The 21,789-nt window shown below is 45.4% G+C and overlaps 1 protein-coding gene across 1 annotated transcript in view; it reads right to left on the bottom strand.

Moving 5' to 3' along the window:
• The window catches only part of LOC141055950 (uncharacterized), a 118,673-nt gene that overhangs the window by 41,034 nt on the left and 55,850 nt on the right, over positions 1-21,789 (bottom strand). Inside the window, 2 exon segments of the mRNA XM_073552647.1 lie at positions 14,103-14,297; positions 14,299-15,791. Of these exon segments, the coding sequence (XP_073408748.1) occupies positions 14,103-14,297; positions 14,299-15,791 (1,688 nt within the window).

Raw genomic sequence — 21,789 nt, 5'->3', positions numbered from 1 at the left:
ATCCCACAAAGCCCGGCAGGTGTCTGCAACTATTCCAGACAAGGTGGATATTCCAAGACGGAACTGGAAGTGCAGAGAAGAGAGGGTCTCTCCAGTAGCCAGGAATCTGGGACACAAAGAACCAACAAGAATTTATATTTGTGTATAGGGATTTTTAACACATCAAAAAAAACCCAAAAAAGGGGCACACCGATAAATAAATATGCATCCTTTTCTTTAAAAAATGGCCTCAAAACAATGCAGCATACTTTTGTTAAATAAATGGCAGATCAAGAATTCTGCCAGAATATAATAGTACATCAAAGAACAAATAATATTATGCAGTCAGTGCTTTTGCTATATTACGTACCGTAATGTGACCAGGAGCCGTTCCTCGAGAGGAATCGCACGACGGAGCGGTGTGTCCTGTCTACGGATGACATCTTGTACACGACCAAGTAAATACATGAAGCTTTGTTGGGACATCCGTGTGTAATCCATAAATATATCCGGGTTTTCCTGTAGCTCGCTGTAGAGGGTGTGGTACGCTCCACGGCTCTCCCGGAGTTCAACAATAGGATGAATCCACAAACGCCGACGCTGAGGTCTTCGCTGTCTCTCTCTTTGTTCATGGCAAGCAACTGCGTAAGCTTGAGCCATCCTGATGTCCAGATCCAAGTTGAAGTGAAAGCTTTTCCAGCGCAGATCCATGTCTTCATAAACTGCTAGCAACTGGGAAGAATAGCTGTAAACTGGGTCTAGATAAGGAATTCCAATAACACACACCCACTGCTGTCCAATTGGTGGAGTATGAGTCACTTAATTGGTCAATAATTTTTAATCCTGATTGTGACATTATGCGCAATAATCACGCAAACGCATGCAAAATGCTTACAAACGCATATAATCACTGCTTTTTTTGGCTTACCGCACACGATTATGTTCCAAAAAACGCTGCGTTTACAAGCGTTTGTAAGCGTTTTTTTATGCGTTTGATGTGCACTCAAAACGCAGTGCAAAAAAACGCTAGTGTGAAACTAACCTCAGGTACCTTTTTTTCCATTTTCAAAAATGTTGTTGCAAGTGGAACTTTGTTGTGGGAGTGGCTCCATGTCCACTTCTGCCTTCGTGGATTGTGGGTCGTCCATGAACTTTATTAACTCTGACTTGGTGGAGTTTCTCCTTAAAGTGAGTTCCTTGCACCAGGAATGTATTTCTTGCTTTTGTTATGGACAATCTGCCTGCGTGACTGGTGTTGGGGTTCCCCTGGTTGCAATTACATAAGCCTGTGATTAATTGGGAATCTCGGGACATTGTTAAAGGTATCCATTTGAGGAGTCTGCCTCATCCTCGTGGGATAAAGCCCCAAAGCCGGATGCAGCGGCCGCTAAAGCACCTAGAAAATCCTCGCTACCCTTTGAGGACATGGGAAATCTGAAGGACCCATTAGATAAGAAAGCAGATACCCTTCTAAAAGGTGCCTGGTAAATATTGGCGGGGTCCCTTAGGCCGGCAGTAGCAGCCACCTGTACAGTCAGGTCTTTAATGGTCTGGCTGGACAAGTTAGAGTCACAAATAAAGGACAAGGCATCCAGAGAAAGCATCTTGACTACGCTTCCCATGATGCAGGGAGCTGCAGCTTTTTTGTCAGATGCATCAGCGGTCTCAGTCATGTTAGCCGCCATGTTAGCCCCTTTCTAATAGAGCCCGAAGGGCCTTATAGCTAAAGTGTTGATACATCCAGGCCAGGTCAAAGCTTTGCGCAATCCCTTGTGAAGGGGATACACTTGTTCGGACCAGTATTGGACGATCTTCTGGGAAAGGCGGGGGACAATAAAAAGAAGTTTCCTAACCTGTCGGGCCGTTACTATGGACTTTCCTTCAACAGGAGAAGGTTCAGCAGTATAAAATCCTTCAGGGAAAAAAGCAGATGGGATGACAGGATAAGAAAAAGTAGAGGGTACATGTTTGGCTCCTCCCGAGATCACAGGAAACCACCCCAATGACTGCCAGCCCAGGTAGGGGGAAGGCTGTCGGCCTTCTACCCGGCCTGGTCAATAATTTCAAATAGCAGATGGATTCATAAACTGATCAGATCAGGACTAAGGTTGAAATTCCGTTCACTACCACAGGACAAATTTGATAACTCCCACTTGTTCAGTAGGCCCTGGAGTCAGAAGTCCTGGAACTATGGCATAAGTTGGTGGAGGATCCTGTGTCAAAAAGAGGTAGGGGTTTTTATTCCCCCCTCTTTTTGATTAAAAACGGACAGTTCCTTTGGACCATTATTAATCTAAAAGGTCTGAACAAGTTCCTGGTAGTGCATCCCTTTAAGATGGAGTCTATTAGGTCGGCAATAAAATTGCTCTTCAAAAATTTCTTTATAGTAGTATTGGATCTTAAGAATGCATACTACCACATACCTATGGTCCCTTATTTGGATGACTGAGGCTTTTGAGTATCAAAAGTCACGTTTGTAACCCCTGATGGTGCAGGAATTCCTGGGTCTTGTGCTGGACTCTGAGACTCTGGAGTTAGCTAATAGTGCCCAAATTAGAAGGTATTCGGCATCAACTTTTGAAGGCAGTCATCTATGTCCCATAGGATGGCGATGTCCCTTTTAGGGTTGCTCACTTCCTGTATTCCGGCTGTTCAGTGGGCCCAATTCCATACTAGGGCCTTACAGTGGGAAGTATTGCGTAACAACTGCCGGCTTAGAGGGTGCCTAGAAAGAAAGCTCTCTCTGTTCCCCTCTACGATACAGTCCCTTCTTTGGTGGTTAAATTTATCAAACTTGTCCAGAGGGGTTCCCTGGGTAAACCATATTTCGTGGATTGTCACTACAGATGCCAGCCCCACGGGTTGAGGTGCTCATTTGGGGGAGGTGATGGACCAGGGGAGGTGGACAAGGTATGAGCAGGTTGGTTCTTCTAACCTGAAATAGTTGTTGGCAGTGGAGCTGGCAATAAGATGGCTCCTTATGTCCCTACAGGGTCAACATGTGAAACACAAAAACCCATGGAGTAAAATAGCACAACTTCACCAATATGATCAACCAAAGAAGAGCAAAATAAGTATACCATGCCAGTAAAATAAATCTTTACTTTATTACATAATTTGATGATAAAAAAAAAATATACAAGACACAGTATCAAGGCTACTACAGAGTTAACATAGGAGGAGACAGCGACAGAAGCCTGACCTACTAAGTATGCAAATTAGTGCTCATAGCAATACACAGACATTACCACTGTCTATACAAGCCATATGCATATCGCAGTACGAAAACGGCAATCATATCATTTACTAGTGGATGCTGTGTTCAAGAAGACAAAATCTGTTAAAGGCACTTACATATAGTTGTGGTCGGCTAATTGCGGTCCTCCACCAGCGCCCCAACGCGCGTTTCGTCCCTTCGTCAGGATCAACATGTGAGAATACTTTTCAACAATCAGGTAATGGTGGCCTACATCAATCACCGGGGGTGACCCAGTCCAGTTCTTTGATGGAAGTGGCATATCATATATTTCAGATGGCTGAAGCTCATTTGCTGTCATTAACCTCCCTGCACATAAAAGGAAAAGAGAACATCAAAGCGGACTTCCTATGCTGCAATCAACTCAGGCAGAGAGAGTGGGTGTTAAACCGAACTGTCTTCATCCTGAATGTGTATATGTGGGGATGTCCGGACATAGACCTCTTTGCCACCAGGGGAAACAGGAATGTGCATCGTTTCTGCTCTCTAAACCCCAGAGAAGGTAGGCAAGCAGTAGATACTCTGTTGATTCCATGGGACTTCAATCTGGCATATGCCTTTCCCCCAATAGCCTTAATTTCATTGGTGTTAAGGAAGGTTCGGGAGGACAGGGCGCGTGTTATCTTTATCTCCCCCTTTTGGCCCAAGAGGCTGTGGTTTTTCTGGCTGAGGAGGATGTCCATCACCAACCCATGCGGTCTTCCGGAACTCCCAGATCTCCTCTCCCAATCTTCCATCCATGAGTGTCCAGTTTACATCTGACGGTGTGGAATTTGAGAGGGCGCTATTGATAGGGAAATGGTTTTCTCATAAACTTGTAACCACTTTACTTCAGAGTAGGAAAGTATTCACAACAAGGATATATGCCAGAACCTGGAATAAGTTTCTATCCTCAGCCTCAGGTGCAGAGATTGGGGTAAATGTTCAAATAAGCCAAGCTCTGGAATTCCTACAAAACGGCTTAGAGATAGGACTATCCACAAACACCCTGAAAGTCCAGGTATCCGCTCTGCGGGCCCTATATAATTGTGATCTGGCGGGCAATTATTGGGTGACTACATTTTTTAGAGCATTGGCTAGGTCTAGGCCCATCCTTAAAGAGAGTATAATGCCTTGTGATCTGAACCTAGTTCTAACAGCATTGACAGAGTCTCCCTTTGAGCCTATTGATTTATCCCCAATAAAAAATTTTTCCCTTAAGTCAGCCCATTTCGTTGCATTAACATTGAACCATAGGGTTAGTGAGATTCAGGCCCTGGCCAGACTTCCACCATATACCCAGTTTCGGGAGTAGCCTCTAAGTTTCACAGACTGCAGGAAATGGTTCTTCATTCCTTCTGTGCCAACCCCGGGAATCAGAAGGAAGAGAGGCTCCGTTCTCTAGATGTCAGAAGATGCCTACTTATATATATTTTGGTAACAGACCCTTGGAAAAGGGATAGTTCTTTATTTGTGTCCTTTCAGGGGACTAGAAAGGGGATTAAGGTTTCAAAAAGCACTTTAGCTAAGTGGATTATTTAAGCAATTTTTTTGCCTATACAGCAAATGGTAAGGTAGTTCCAGAGGGTCTGAAGGCTCACTCCACACGAGCCGTGGCAACTTCCTGGGCAGAGAGATCGGAGGTGTCGATTGAGCAGATATGTGAGGCGGCTACATGGTCTTCTCCCTCCACATTTTATAAGCATTATAGGCTTGATATGGGTGCCTCCTCCCAACCTCACATTTGGGAGAATGGTGTTTCAGGCTGTGGTCACTCACTAAATTTCTTACCTCTCTGTAATTCTCTCATGGTGCTGTCATAGGAGACCGAATAAATAATTAATTACTTACCGGTAACAGTGTTTTTCGGAGCCCACAACAGCTCCCTTATATTCCCTCCCTTCCGTGTGGGTGAGCACTTCTTTTACTTTGGCATAATCACGTGTGAAAAGTTATTTTGTGTACGGAATAATGTATATAAAGTATTTTGCTACTAGCCTTGAAAGTCCTCTCGTGCTTTGTAATGCAATTGATGCAGGAGAGAAGTGTCGCCCTTTTATGTCTGTAGATTTCTTGTCCTTGAAGGGCGGATCCTCACTCTCGTGCTGTCATGGGCTCCAAAATACACCGTTACCGATAAGTAAGCATTTTTTTATCACTTTCTATTCCGATGTTTGGGAGACAGAATGAACAAAAACCAGCAATTCAGGAATTGTTTTTTTTTAATGCCATTCCACGTGTGGTAAAATTGGTAAGGCAGCTTTATTCTTTGGGTCTGTACGATTACATTGATACCCCATTCATATATTTTTTTAAGTTTTGACGCTTTTACACAATAAAAACTATTTTATAGAAAAAATAATTATTTCTGCATTGCTTTTTTTCTAAGAGCTATAATTTTTTTCTGTTTTCGCTGATGGAGCTGTTTGGTGGCTTGTTTTTTGCGGGACAAGATGAAGTTTTCAGCAATACCATTTTTAATTACATCTGTCTTTTTGATCGCATTTTATTGCACTTTTTGTTCAGCGGTAAGATGATAAAGCATTGTTTTTTGCCTTTTTTTTACAGTGTTCACTAAAGTGGGACAGTTTTATTGGGCAGGTCGTTATAGACTCATTGATACCAAATATGTGTACTTTTATTGTTTTGGGGTTTTTTACATAAATAAGTGTATTGTAAAAATGTTTGTTTTTTGTTTTTCTTTAGGGATTTTTGTAACACTATTATTACACTTTTGAATATTTTTTTTTAATTTTTTATATTGTCCCATCCTGGGACATCCCTATATTGTGTCATTGATCTGATACTCTGCACTGCAGAATATCACATAGGTATCGGAAAAGCAGAGAAAGAGGCGTCTCAGGTCCTGCTCTCAGTAAATGCTCACAAGCCACTTTCCAATCTTGTGGCTGGGGATCTCCATGGAGAACATCAGGATAACATCCTGATGGAAGTGTGCAGTGAGCCCCCTCCCTGCGCGATGCCCAGCGATGTCGCTGTCACTACTGACAGCGACATCAGACGGGTTAAATGCCCGTGATCGGTGCTAGCACTGATCGTGGGCATTGCTGCGGGGTGTCAGCTGTCACATAAAGCTGACACCCGATTGCCGCAGCGCTCAGCATAATCTTAATTTACCATACTTACTGCATCGCCTAATCCCCAACTCCCTCGATCTTCTGCAACAAAAATAAAATAACAAACCAACATAAATACTCCCTGTCTGTCATATTCCATTTAATAAAGTGTTCCATGATGATCTCACGTGTAGAATAGTCACATCGGAAGATGTGACTGCTCTACCAGGCCTCCGGTCATACACTGACAGGAGATAATCGCTCCTGCAGTGCATCACTGAGAGTTCACCTGAGTTTGCGCTCTCACTTTACGGCATCGCTGCTTGAGAATTTCCTCAGACAGCGGTGCCGCAAGTGACAGCATGAACTCCGGTGAACTCTCACGGTGGCGGAGCGATACACTGTGGAAGGATTACCTCCTGTCAGTGTATCACCGGAGGCCCTGTAGAATAGTCGCATCTCCCGATGTGACTGTTCTACACAAGAGATCGTTGTGGGACACGTGTTACTAAATGGACTACGGCAGAAAGGTAAGTATATGTTAGTTTATTATTTTATTTTTTTGCAGGAGATGCGGGCGTCGGGATTACTTGTTTGGTGAGTATGAATGTTTATTTTCTTTGTTTTACAATTGAACACAGTCGCAGGATGATGGGACTACTGTCCCATCATTGGCTCATGCTGTCACTGTGATATGTGACAGCAGACATAGGCCGGATGGGAGTAGTAGTCCCATCAGATGATGCCTAGCTACACACACAGACACCTGCAGACAGACACCCGCAGACAGACACCTACGCACACCTGCACACACCCAGACCCACACACAGCCGCGCATACACCAGCATACAGACAAAACTGCACACACATGCAGACACCCGCACACACAGATACCCTCAGACAGACACGCACATATTCTCTGCCCACACACATTCTCCGCATTCCTTTCTGCAGAGTTTTTGGCACGCAACTCCGCAGCAAATCCACAAACCTTTTTACACCTGCGGTTTTGCTGCGGATTTGACTGACTCAATGGAAGTCAATGGGTGCAGAAATGCTGCACATCCGCAAAAAAAATTGACATGCTGCAGAAAATAAAATGCTTTTCCGCAGCATGTGCACACCAATTCTGGATTCCCATTGATTAACATTGCTTGGGCAATACATTGCGGATTTGGTGCAATTCCGCAATCAAATAACGCTGTGGATCTGCAAAAAATTTTGCAACATGTGCACATAGCCTTAGTGCATAAATTGGCCAATTCATGTGTACTCAACAGCCATGACAAGACGATTCTCGCTGCTGGGAACCTGCCTAATGTGAATTCTCTATTAGGCTGAAGCTAAGGGCTGATGTTCTTTATCTAGGAGAGGGCCAATATCCTTGGCCCTGGCCCAGCCTATTAATATCAGCCCGCAGCTGTCGGTTTAACTTTTGCAAGTTAGTAACAATAGTGGTTCCCTCTATAATAACCACTAAAGGCTAAACAAACAGCTGTGAGCTGTTATTAATATGCTGGTAACATTTATGGCTGTTGTCCCCTTCCCAGTGTAAGGGGGACGACCGGACCATGGGTACCTGCATGCCAGGTCCAGAAATGAAAAGGCTGCATCCCGTTCCTGGGGGGAAGTTTTAGTGTGGCGGACCTTCCCCTGTTCCCGGGGGGGAGCATTGGTGAGCCGGGTTGACCTCTTGACCCATGAGGGCGGGGACAGACAAAAGGGAAAGCACGCGCAGCAGTGGGGGGATAAAAGAAAAGCGCGCTCAGCAGGTCGGTTTTCCACAAACGCAGAGCAGCGCGCAGAGCAGTGATCGGTGCCCTCTGCTTCCCCTTCCTACACCACAGAGTATCGGCACTGCAGCAGGGCCCCACCGTCTACAGAGGGACCGCTGCCAGGAGAGAAAGCGGTAGTGCCGCAGCAGTCCAGTGACAGAGGTACTGCGGCGCTCAGGGAAACCGGGTGTTCAGCAGCAGCCAGAGAGAGCAGTGCTCCGTCCTGGGAGCACCAGCATTATGCAAGCCAGCGTTCGTGCAGCAACCCCACCATCAACAGCGGGGACCAGAGAGAAAGTCGTGCAGTGTGCCCAGTGACTACAGAGAAAAGGTGCAGTGTGTCGGTGACTATCAGAGAGAAAGGTGCCATACGCTCAGTGTCTGTGAGTACAGTACACGTGCCCCATAGGAGTGACCACATGCGGGACTGACACTTGCGCCCGGACGATTCCAGCTAATGTTTGCCCAGACACTTGCACGCTGATTTCACCAGAGTATATTTGCAGAGCCACGTTGGGCTCGTACAGGACCGCGGCCGGTAGCCTTGTTAGCCACTGCAGTATATGGACTGGGGCCCAGTGAAAGGTACCGGAGACCAACCACTGCTGCCAGAAGACTGGAGATTGTTGCTCACATGACCCCTTCTTGGAAAAGACAGCGCACCAGCCACTGTCAGCAATACTCACTTCGTGGAATTAGGAACCCATGACTGTCATCAGAACTGCTGTTATCTGAACTGTTATCCTCCCACTCACCATATCCTTTACCTATTGAACTGTTTAATCCCGTTTAACCCTTTGTCTCCCTGTGTGGAGTATTCCCGTTATTAAACCTGTTAACCCTTGCTCTGCCTCCTGTCACTGCATCCAGCTATCTGCTCACACCAGAATAGTAACACCAGCCCCCAGATGTTAGCTTTCCCTCAGCTGGTTAGGAAAACCAAGGGGGATCCCACACCGTTTTTGGTATTTAATACGTGCGACACACAGACGGACGGTGATGACTACAAGTCTCATCATCGTCACCTGAACTTACTGATCACAGGGAGGCCAGGCAACAAAGCTGAGAGCTGCATCCAGCACCTGGACACAAAGCTAACTGTACTGCTTTTTCCCCAGGCACCAGTGTGTGCCACACTGATGCAGCACACGGATGTCACATGTATGTTACACACAGACATGGATAGCACCAGCACTAGTTTTTCCAGTACCGGAAATATCAGGGTGTGTGAAGGACGTCTTAGACTGGGTTTCAGTTCCATAGGATCTGCTGTTCTCAACATATGTGGAAAAAATGGAATAGAAAAGCAAATCTTAACTCCTTAACGACCGACAGTATGCATAAAAACGTTGGTCATTAAGGAGCCCTATTCCATCATTGCCGTTTTAAAATGGCAAATCGGGAATAAGTCTATAGTGCCGCTGGCAGCCAAAATTTCTACGGGTGACAGCTGTGCATTACTGCCGAAACAATGCGGTATCGGCAATGGACGGTTTTCTAACCAATCACGGCTGATTAACTCTTTAAATACTCCTGGCTATCACGACAACGATATTTAATTGGCTAAAAGGGTTCAAGACCCCCTTCGTAACCATCGGAACCCCGCAATTAGAATAGGGTGCCATTGGTTACCATGGTACCGAGGTAATGTGATGACCCCAGATTACAGTTGCATGTGAGATCCATCTATAAGCTGTGTGTTACAGGCAGTGTCAGTGAGTCACTGACAGGTCTCATGCACTGCAGCACACGAGTACTGTAGTGTATGAGACCAGTGGTCAAAAAACATATATGTCCCACAGTGGGGCTATGTGGAAAAGGAAAAAAAAAAGTTACATAAAAAATGTAAAAAAAAAAAAATAGCACAAAAATCACGAAAAGCTGTATTGCTAATCAAAACGCAGCCATTGTGTTAAGACAAAAATAAACAAAAAAAAGTACACAATTGCTAGTGCCGCATCCGGAACATCCAGATCTGTAAAAGTACCATGTTATTTATTCCATTTATTCCGTATGGCGAACGCTGTAATAAAAAAAGAAAAAACATACCAAAAATGTAGCTTTTTCATCATACTGACTCACAAAAAAGTGATCAAAAAGTCATATATAAAAAAAGATATAAATAAAAACTTTAAACTGTCTCACAAAAAAAACAAGCTCTAATATGGCTCATTCAGAAAAAGTTACAGCTCTAAGAATATGGCAATGCAAAAACAAATTCCTTTTTGTAGAATAATGTTTTTAGTGTGCAAAAAAAGCAAAGCATAAAAAAACTATATAAATCTGGTATCACTGTAAACTGCAAATCATCCTGCTAAAAATAAATTCTCATACAGCTCTATTCTTCCCAAAAAATAAAAAGTTAGTTCTTAGGAAATGGCGATAAAAAAAACTCTTTTTAGAAAAAATAATTTTTAATATGTGATAGCAGCAAAACATAAAAACCTGATGTAATCGCACCGACCCAAGGAATAAATCTGTCTTATCACTTGTACTGCACGGTGAACATCGGAAAAAAAAAAATAAGAACTACTCTTGTACTGCTTTCTATTTGTTCATTCTACCTCCCAAAAATCGAAATGTTTGAATTACATTTATTCTGCAATCTCCGCTGAGAGCTTACCTCACCTCGGGGTTTACGTGTAAATTCCAAAAGCTGCGATTGAGACAAATCCCTGACAGAACCACTCACTTATGAGGCAGATGGAGTCACTTTGGACTCAGTCTGGTCTCTGTTCTGGCAGTGTCCTATCATTTTAGGCATTTTTTTAGCGCACAATTGTGTTTAACCATAGATCTGTGATGACCTAAAAATATGGATACCAACGGAAGAAACGCCAAACGTACTCCAAAGTGTCTCCATCTGCCTCATTATTGTGGGTGGTTCCATTGGGGGTTTGGTCTGAAACGCATTTTTGTGGGATTTACATGGAAACCTTGAGTTAAGTACTCAGCGTAGAACACAATAATGTGATTCAGCCTTACTGAAAGCGAACAAAAATTAAGTACCCCAAAATGTTACCAATAAAAACTAATTTATCCTACACAAATCAGCCCCCACTCAGATCTGTCATCTATTACTCGAACTATAGGGGGCTCCCACGTTACTGACGGAGTAAAAACTCTGGAAAAGTGACATGGCTCCCGCCCCCTCACATAAAATCCAGAGAATCCTGTGCTCCCAATTCCAAATGCCCCCTCCGAGTCCCACAGTGCCTACACCACAATAAGCGGCCACATGTTTGGCATTACTGTAGAGGGAAGAGAACAAGCTGGGAACTACAACTACGTATGGGGGCACTACAACATATGGGAACTCTACACTGTATGGGGCACAATGTCTGGTGGCACTGCACTGTATAGGGGTGCAACATATGAGCACTAAACTGGCATATTTGCAGTTCAACAGAATAAAGTATATCGTGCATGTTACAAAAGTCAATGTAGCTATAGATGTATCAATTGAGAGGTGCAATATCTACAATGGGGTCACTTTTGAGGTTTTTCTGCTGTTCTGGCACCTTTGGGGCTCCCCAAACATCGCTTGCAAACTATTCTAGCAAAATCTGTGCTCCAATAGCCACACAGTAGTTTCTGATGACATAAGAAATTGTTCAATTAATTGTGGGGTATAGTTTCATCTTTTAACCCTTGTGAAAATTTGCATATAATAAGAAGTTACATTTTTACCACAAAAATGTCATATTTCAATGTTAAGTTTTGTGATTTGCATGTAGGTTGAAAATGCTCAGTACACCCCTAGATGAGTTCATTGAGGAGTCTAGTTTCCAAAATAGCATCACTTGTTGGGGGTTTCTGCTGTTTTCGCATGTCAGGGTCTCTTCAAACGTTTCATGGCATTCACAATCTATTTCAGACAAATAGCTCTCTTTCCTAGTCCTGCCATGTGGCCAAACAGACATTTTTGACCACATAAGGCGATCCGATAAATGCTACTGTGCAGGCGCTGCCATCTTTCTAGCAAAATGGCGCTGGCGCCTGCGCAGTAGTATCTATCGTGTTCCGAATTGTGCTACTGTGCAGGCGCGGCTGGCGCCATTTTGAGGAAGATTTTTTTTTTATCAAGAAATGTACAGTATATCCAATTATGCTACAGCACAGGCGCCACCGCCTGCACGATTAATTTTTTATACAGGATATAAAGAAAAAACTCCAAAAAAAAACATTCTTATTCCATTACTGTAAATACAAAGATAATGCCTCATTAAATCTCACTATATGGAGTCCACATCCATTTCAAACAATATGCATTTTATTAGTTATAAAGGGACATAACAGAGAAACAGGATTGTAAAACAATAGTGACTGGGTGATAAAAGAACCCAGAGCCAGATAGAGAAACATGTCAGCTGCCTGATGGTAAGTATTAAGGACCTCAAAAACTACTCCAATAGAAATTTGTGCAAATAGCAAAGATTATCCCTCACCGTGGATAGTGTATACTATGTTGGCAATGTGCTGCCTTAGGCCGGTTTCACATTTGCGCTTCAGGGAGCAGCAACGGCCTGCGCACGGCCGCCGCTAAGCCCCGCCCCGCCTCCGCCGGTAGCTCTGCCTCCGGGCGCATGACGCTGCATGCGTTCCCCTATCTTTATCACTGAGGACGCAGGCCGTGCGCAGTATGCGTTTTTGCGGCGCCTGCGTCCTTTTGACGGTGCGCCGACCAGCGGCAAACGCAACCTGTTGCAATTTGGTTGCGCTCGGCGCACCGTCAAAAGGACTCAGGCGCCACCAAATGCATACTGCGCACGGCCTGCGTCCTCAGTGATAAAGATAGGGGACGCATGAAGCGTCATGTGCCCGGAGGCGGAGCTACTGGCAGAGGCACGACAGGGGGCGGGGCTTAGCGGCGGCCGTGCGCAGGCCGTCGCTGCGCCCTGAAGCGCAAATGTGAAACCGGCCTGACAAGTTTGCACTGATTCTAGAGGCTAAATTTCAATTAACCCTGTAGTGGAGTCTGTTTCCCCAGTCTATATACTGTATACTATGCACAGATATTTGCGCTAGCTATTTGATTACTGTTTGACTGACAAGGGTTGCTCACTCCACCACAATATTGGTTGCTTCTAGCCAGTTACCATATGGGCATTATGATCTGGGCTGAGTGCAATTTATAATGGGATTGATTTCTCCCTAGCAGAAATCTCTGGGCACTATTGGATAATCTTTGCTATTTGCACAAATTTCTATTGGAGTACGTCCTTAATACTTACCATCAAGGCAGCTGACTTGTTTCTCTATCTGGCTCCGGGTTCTTTTATCTTATCACCCAGTCTACTATAGTTTTACAATCCTGTTTCTCTGTTATGTGCCTTTATAACTAATAAAATATTGTTTGAAATGGATCTGGACTCTATTTCTCCTTTTATCCTTCAAAGATATACAGGATGTATAGCGCTCCCTCAACTATACAGGTCGTATGGCAATATCTTAATAAATAGATAATACAAAAGATAGATACAAAGAGATATAAGTTAGTAATAAAGGAAGCTGTTTATTGATTCTTGGTTACAAGTTTTAAAGATGTGGTCGGTCTGACACCTCTCTCTTCCGTATGATATGGTATCATGTGTGGGTAGATGCTGTTAAACTCGATTAGGACACTTGAAGAGTCAACTATCCAGTCCCCACTTGGTCTCATCTGATTAATAAGACATCATCCTTATTAGATGTGACATGCTTGGTGTCTGAAGTTTGACTTAGTAGACAAGAGTCAACCCTTTTAAGATGCAGCTATAGTGCTCACATGATGGTAAAGTATTCTATATACACAGTGAAATATTTAGGATCAATATATGCATTCAACTTGCTATTGCTAATTGGTCATTGCAATCAGTACATTTCCTAATCATTATCATTTAGTGTTCTAAATTACTTTCCCTTTTTGACGTGACCTAACTTTTACTGCAACTTTTCTTGTACGATTCATCAATACGAAAAATATGAAATAAACTATGAAATGACTGCCTGTGTAATTTCTCTGATGTGTAAGAAAATATTATTTTTTTGTTTTTACTTTTCAACATGAAAATGGTTTCTCCTCTGCGTGTATTCTTTGATGTACAGTAAGATTTGTTTTCTGGGTAAAAAATTTCTCAAATTCTGAACATGAAAATGGTTTCTCCCCTGTGTGAATGCTTTTATGTCTAATGAGTTGCCTTTTGAAAGCGAAACATTTCCCACATTCATGACATGAAAATGGCTTCTCCCCTGTGTGAATTCTCTGATGTGCAGAAAAAGTTGCTTTGTTGTTAAAACATTTCCTACATTCCGAACAAGAAAACGGTTTCTCCCCTGTGTGAATTTTCTTATGTGTAACAAGACTTGTTTTACAGGTAAAACATTTCCCACATTCTGCACATGAAAATGGCTTCTCCCCGGTGTGAATTCTCTGATGTACAGTAAGGCTTGTTTTCTGTGTAAAACATGTCCCACATTCTGAACATGAAAATGGTTTCTCCCCTGTGTGAGTGATTTTATGTTTACAGAGTTCTCCTTTGCTAGTAAAACATTTTCCACATTCTTGACATAAAAATGGCTTCTCCCCTGTGTGAATTCTCTGATGTACAGTAAGACTCGCTTTATTGGTAAAACATTTCTCACATTCTGAACATGAAAATGGCTTCTCCCCTCTGTGAGAGCTTTTATGTTTAATGAGACTCCATTTGCAAGTAAAACATTTCCCACATTCTGGACATGAAAATGGCTTCTCCCCTGTGTGACTTCTCTGATGTACAGTAAGACTTGTTTTCTTGGTAAAACATTTCCCACATTCTGGACATGAAAATGGCTTCTTCCCTATGTGACTTTGTTTATGTTTAACAAGATTTGTTTTGCAGGAAAAATATTTCCCACATTCTGCACATGAAAATGGCTTCTCCCCTGTGTGACTTCTCTGATGTACATTAAGATTTGCTTTCTGGGTAAAACATTTCCCACATTCTGGACATGAAAATGGCTTCTCCCCTGTGTGAGTGCTTTTATGTTTACCGAGATCTCCTTTGTTAGAAAAACATTTCCCACATTCCTGACATAAAAATGGCTTCTCCCCTGTGTGAATTCTCTGATGTACAGTAAGAGTTGCTTTCTGAGTAAAACATTTCCCACATTCTGGACATGAAAATGGTTTCTTCCCTGTGTGAATTCTCTTGTGTCCAACAAGATTTGTTTTGTCGGTAAAACATTTCCCACATTCTGAACAAGAAAACAGCTTTTCCCCTGTGTGAATTTTCTTATGTCTAACAAGATTTGATTTTTGGGTAAAATATTTCCCACATTCTGCACATGAAAATGGCTTCTCCCCTGTGTGAATTCTCTGATGTATAGTAAGACTTGCTTTCCTGGTACAACATTTCCCACATACTGAACATGAAAATGGCTTCTCCCTCATGCGAGTTCTTTTATGTTTACCAAAATCTCTTTTGCTAGTTAAACATTTCCCACATTCTTGAGAGGAAAATGGCTTCTCCGCTGTATGAGCGTTTTCAAGTTCATCATCCTTTTTGTTATTCTCATATTGCTCAACAGCCTGTAATGAATCAGAAGATAGGACCTGTTCACAAGGAATAGATGATAGATTTTTGCTGTGAAGGGCTGGCGGTATATCTGGAATAATGTCATGCTCATCATATATATATGGTGTGATACCATAATCAGCTGCTTCAAAATCTGTAACTGTGAGATGTCCCTCTGATGCACAGTCATCTGCCAAGAAAAAAAAATTATCCTTAAATGCTGCCTTTGGAAACAAATCGTATTAAAATTCAATTACTAGTAGTGTTGAGCATTCCGATACCGCAAGTATCGGGTATCGGCCGATATTAGCGGTATCGGAATTCCGATACTTAATTCCGATACTTTTTTCATATCGGATTCCGGGATCGGAATCGGAATAGGAAGTTCCCATCATGCTATGAGCCTGCTTGCTTTGATTAAGCCAATGGGAATCCTCCGAAGTGTGGGCACATCCTGTTAGGCATGTAGGCATGTTAACTATTGGCATGGCTGTGATTGGCTGCCGAAATGATGTCATGATGCACTATAAAAGCCACCGCAGCCGCCATTTCTGGTCACTCTGCTGTGAATTCAGTTAGGGACAGGCTGCTGTAGAAGACTGTGAGGGACAGTTAGAAATAGCGATTCTAAAAACAATATTGTGCTTTATCCAGGCTACATAAACCACCACTGTAGCTTGCTTTTCCCTAGCAGCGCTGTTTTCACAGCTGTCTGCAAGGGCTGTGTGAGTGCAGCTCACGCTGTGGAGTGGGTCCTGCAGCCACGTCAGGCTGTAGGCCACCCAGTGTGATCACTGCTGCCTCATACATCTTTTATTTTTTGAGCTGCATTTTTTAAATAATTTCAATCTAGTGTGCTTCCATCCGTATCCATATACGTTGGTTGCAAACACTAGTAGTAGACAGCGGAGCCTTTCTGCAGCCTTTCAGTGCTAGTGTCCACTTTGCTGCACTGTTCACGGCTGTCTGAGAGGTCTCTGACTGTGTGTGAGTGCAGCTCACGCTGAGTAGTGTGTCCTGCAGCTACGTCTGGCTGTAGGACGCTCAGCGTGCGTCACTGCCTCACACATATTTTTATTTGAGTGCAGCTCATTTTTTCTTCTATTAGTGTGCATCCATCCGTCTCCATCTACGGTGGTTGCAAACACTATATAGGAGTACACAGCGGAGCCTTTCTGCAGCCTGTCAGTGCCAGTGCCCACTTAGCTGCACTGTTGACGGCTGTCTGAGAGGTCTCTGACTGTGTGTGAGTGCAGCTCACGCTGAGTAGAGTGTCCTGCAGCTACGTCTGGTTGTAGGACGCTCAACGTGCGTCACTGCCTCACACATATTTGTCTCTGAGTGCAGCTCATTTTTTCTTCTCCTATTAGTGTGCATCCATCCGTATCCATCAACATTGGTTGGTTGCAAACACTATATAGGAGTAGATAGAGGAGCCTTTTTTTCTGGCTTGTGCCCTGCCGGCGCAGCCAGATTAGTATTACCCAATTTTTTTGGAGCCTCATCTTTTGCATTGTAGGTTACCTGCCTGCATTGTAATAGCTCCAAAAAGTTGGTGATACTATCAGTTTCAATTCTTTGTTCTCATACTTTGAGTTTGTTTCAAACAAAGAAACCACATAAAAAGTTCACCAAACACTACATTTTGAACTTGTGTAGGCCACATCAGCTCCTATTAAAGTCTAGTCCACACACACACACTTCATAAAATTAGTGTTTCTTGTACCTGTAACCAGCTGTTCAGGAATAAGCACACTAAGGCCCCCCTTTGTCCTTTTTTGCCTATCTTAAGCAGTCTTGCAAGATGAAGAAGGCAGGGAGTAAGGCGCGGGGGCGTGGGCGTGGGCGTGGAGTTTCAGCAGGGAGAGGACGTGGGGATTCTGCAGGGAGAGGACGTGGGGATTCTACAGGTAGAGGACGTGGGGATTCTGGGCCTGCTGCGGGCACCAGTGGATCAGCATCCCCCAGTTTTAGCAGGCAACAGTCCTTTATGCGCAGCTTTGTAGGACCTCAACGTACCCCACTGCTGCGGGAGGAACAAATTGAAGCCGTTGTCGGATGGATGGCAGCTAACGCATCGACTTCAATTACTTCCGCATCCTCTCAGGGTCAGAGCACCGAAGAGCAACCATCTGTCTCTTCACCACCTGCCAAAGTGCCCAGGCAGTCAGAGAGACATGGACAGGAGCCATCACAATCTCTACTTCTGTTCTCGGAATCTGTTGGCTTGGAAAGAGGGGGCCAGCCAAGCAGCATTCCTGAATGTGAAGAAGAGGGAGTATGCAGTGATGCGCAACTTCTTTGTCCCTCTGAATCTGAAGAGGCGAGTGGGCCAGTGCCTATGGTCAGCACACCTCAGTACGCATCAGATGATGACGAGACTCAGTTGCCACTTTCTGGTGCGTACGGTGCTGGCGAGACAACCCCGGAGAAGCAGCTGTTTGAAGAGGGGAGGGAAGATGATGAGGTCCTTGACCCATCATGGCGTGAGCAACAGGAAGGTGGTGGGAGCAGCTCGGAGGAAGAGATTCCCCTACCGGCCAAAACAGGAGGCAGAGGGAGGGGGAAGACTTGGTTGCCTGTACCCTCCACTTCGGCACCCGTTAGGAGCATTCCTCCTTCCAAAGGCAAACCGGGCGCTCACAAGAGTTGCAGTGCGTGGTCCTTTTTTGACACAGTTGCAGATGACATTTGCTTTGTCAAATGCAAGCTGTGTCATCAGAGAGTCAAAAGAGGGAGAAATGTCAGCAACCTCAATACCACAAATATGTGGAAACATGTGCGCACCAAGCACGAGTTGGAGTTGCAGAGACACCCTCAAGACGTAGGCCAACGTACAGCACCACCTACCACCTCTTCAGTTCGTGTTGGGCCCTCTTCCTCCAGCTCACACACTGCTGGTTCGGCTTCCTCACAGGATCGCCAAGGAAGAACCTCTGCCACTGTTGTCCGGAGACCCTGTCAGATTCCACCCATAACAGCACGTTCCCATCCATCACAGCCATCGGTAGCACAGGCATGGGATAAAAGGCGGCCTTACTCGGCAAACCATCCCCGAGCACAGTCTCTGAATGCTGGCATTGCCAAACTTCTGGCAGTTGAAATGCTGTCATTCAGGCTGGTGGACACTGACACCTTCCGGGACTTAATGGCATTGGCAGTCCCCCAATACAACGTGCCCAGCCGCTTTTATTTCAGCAGGCGAGCCGTCCCTGCCCTGCAGAAACATGTTGAGGGCAAAATAAAACATGCGCTACTAAACGCCGTTAGTAGCAAGGTCCACCTGACCACCGATGCGTGGACCAGTAACCATGGACAGGGACGATACCTTTCCCTCACTGCCCACTGGGTCAATGTTGTGGAGCCGGGTACGGATCTGGAGAGTGGCGCTGTACGTGTTCTTCCAACGCCACGGATTGCAGGACTCCAGTCTGTACACATAGACTCCTCCTCCTACTCAAGTTCCTCAGAAACAGCAGAGCAGGAGCCTGTTACGACCGATATGAGCACAGCCGTGGCCAAACGTCAACAGGCTGTACTCAAATTAATTTCTTTGGGGAATCGAAGCCACACAGCGCAGGAGCTCTGGAATGCTATCAAGCTGGAGAGCGATGTGTGGTTTGGGCCAGCGAATCTCCAGCCGGGCTTGGTAGTGTGTGACAATGGCCGAAATCTGGTGGCAGCTCTTGGCCTAGGCAACCTCACACACATCCCATGTCTGGCACATGTTCTTAACTTGGTCGTGCAGAGCTTTCTGAGGGACTATCCGGATCTTGATGCACTGTTGCACAAGGTCCGCATAGAGTGCGCTCACTTGCGACGTTCCAGCACGGCAAGATCGCGCCTCGCTGCTCTGCAGCGACGATTTGGCCTTCCAGAACATCGCATCATATGTGACCTACCCACCCGGTGGAATTCAACGTTACATATGTTGGAGCGGTTGTGTGAGCAGCAGGCAGCAGTCATGGAGTACCAGCTGCATCAGGCGCAAACAAGTCGCACTGTGCGCCGTTCACACTTCAGCACCATTGAGTGGGCCTCTATGAAGGACATCTGCCTCGTTTTGCGTGCCTTCGATGAATCCACGCGGATGGCGAGTGCAGATGATGCACTAGTCAGCATGACTGTCCCCCTTATCTGCCTGCTTCAACAAACACTGCAAGCACTAAGGGATGAGGTTTCAGAAGAGGTGGAGGATGAGGAGTCCCAAATGCCATCTGCTTCTGGACAGTCTGCGCTACGTGTTTCCTCACAAAGGCCTAGGCAGGGGACACTTTGTGAGGAGGATGAGGAGGAGTCGATGGAGGAGGAAGACATCTCTCCAGAGGAGGGAGGTACACAAACCTCTACTCAGTATGTACAGCGAGGGTGGGGTGATGCAGAGCAGGTCGAGGTCACGCCTCAAACAGGGGACAGCGGTTCTTTGGCAGTTGGGAGTCTGCAGCACATGGTTGATTTCATGCTGCAGTGCCTGAGAAACGACCGCCGCATCGCCCACATTCTCGTCTCGGCTGATTATTGGGTGTACACCCTCCTAGATCCTCGCTACCGGGACAGCGTACAAAGGCTCATACCAACGTTGAACCGGGAGCGTAAAATGCGGGAGTACGAAGAGTCACTGGTGCAGTCCATAATGTTTTCCATTCCACCCGACAGCATTGTTGCAAGTGCTTTACAAAGCAGCTCTGTGCGTCGAGGCAGTGGAGGAAACTCTGCACAAAGAGGGAGCAGAGGCAGTGCCGCAGCACAAGGCAAGACCACTATGGCCCAAATGTGGCAAAGTTTTGTGTGTCCACCACAATTGTCTACACCATCAGCGACGCCTCGAGTCAGCAGGAGGCAACGCTTCCGTCAGATGGTGTCAGACTACATGTCTTGCCCTGTCGCTGTACTCCCAGATGGCTCTTCCCCCTTCAAGTTTTGGGTCTCTAAGCTGGATACATGGCCAGAGCTTAGCCAGTATGCATTGGAGGTGCTGGCTTGCCCTGCTGCCAGTGTATTATCGGAACGTGTCTTTAGTGCCGCAGGTGGTGTACTAACAGACCGTCGCACGCGACTATCTTCCGATAATGTTGACCGGCTGACTTTTCTGAAAATGAACAAGGCCTGGATCTCCAAAGACTTTGCCATTCCTCTTACAGACTAAATTAGTGGTTGGCAACTGTATCCAGGTCTGCTGGTGTGTTCATTTTTCTACCACCTGAACTATAATCCCTGTGCTTCAACACAGCCAGTTGTCGCTCAGATGTGTCGTCTGCACAGAGAAACACACTAGCTCCTGTGTTACTGGGGTTCAGTAATGCCAGCTGATCCCCTGCTGTGTGGACGGCAGAGTCACCAGCTCCATCAACATTCAAACCACTACTGATTTTTAACCGTGCCCAACTTAGGTCTCTGGCTCCACTGTCTCTACTATTTCCCCTGACCTCCAACCCCGCCATCTACATCTCTGAAGTGGCGTCAGCACAATCTACACTTGTTCCTGTGTTCCTGTGGCTCAGTCCCATCAGTTTATCCCCTGATGTGTGTCCGGCAAGGTCTCCTGCTCTGTCCACATTCCCATAACCAGTAGTGGGAATGAGGACAGAGCTGGCGAACTTGCCGGACAAACATCAGGGGATCAACTGATGGGACTGAGCACCAGTAACACAGGAACAAGTGTAGATTGTGCTGACGCCACTTCAGAGATGTAGCTGGCGGGGTTGGAGGCCAGGGTAAATAGTAGAGACAGTGGAGCCAGAGGCCTAAGTGGAGCATGGTTAGAATCAGTAGTAGTCCACAACCTCCATAAAAACCGCTGCCCATTGGCCTCTGCATGCGGCATGCGTAATCCTGGGCACCAACAGCGTCAGTTGGTGTTCAGAAGTGTCGTCTCCACAGAGCCAAACACATTCGTTCAAGTGTTAGTGGGGTTCAGCACTGCCAGCTGTTCCCCTGCTGTGGAGATGGCAAGTCTCCTGCTGCCTTCACCTGCCAAAATCCAGTAGGCCCCAGCCTGCTCCTCGCCTAATCCTGGGCTCCAACAGCGTCAGTTGGTGTTCAGAAGTGTCATCTCCACAGAGCCAAACACATTCGTTCAAGTGTTAGTGGGGTTCAGCACTGCCAGCTGTTCCCCTGCTGTGGAGATGGCAAGTCTCCTGCTGCCTTCACCTGCCAAAATCCAGTAGGCCCCAGCCTGCTCCTCGCCT

Source organism: Dendrobates tinctorius, unplaced genomic scaffold (assembly GCF_039654945.1).
Source record: "Dendrobates tinctorius isolate UK_male_01 unplaced genomic scaffold, ASM3965494v1 ptg000192l, whole genome shotgun sequence".
Taxonomy (NCBI): domain Eukaryota; kingdom Metazoa; phylum Chordata; class Amphibia; order Anura; family Dendrobatidae; genus Dendrobates; species Dendrobates tinctorius.
The sequence above is the reverse complement of the archived record's forward strand: the minus strand, read 5'-3'. Positions and strand labels throughout refer to the sequence as shown.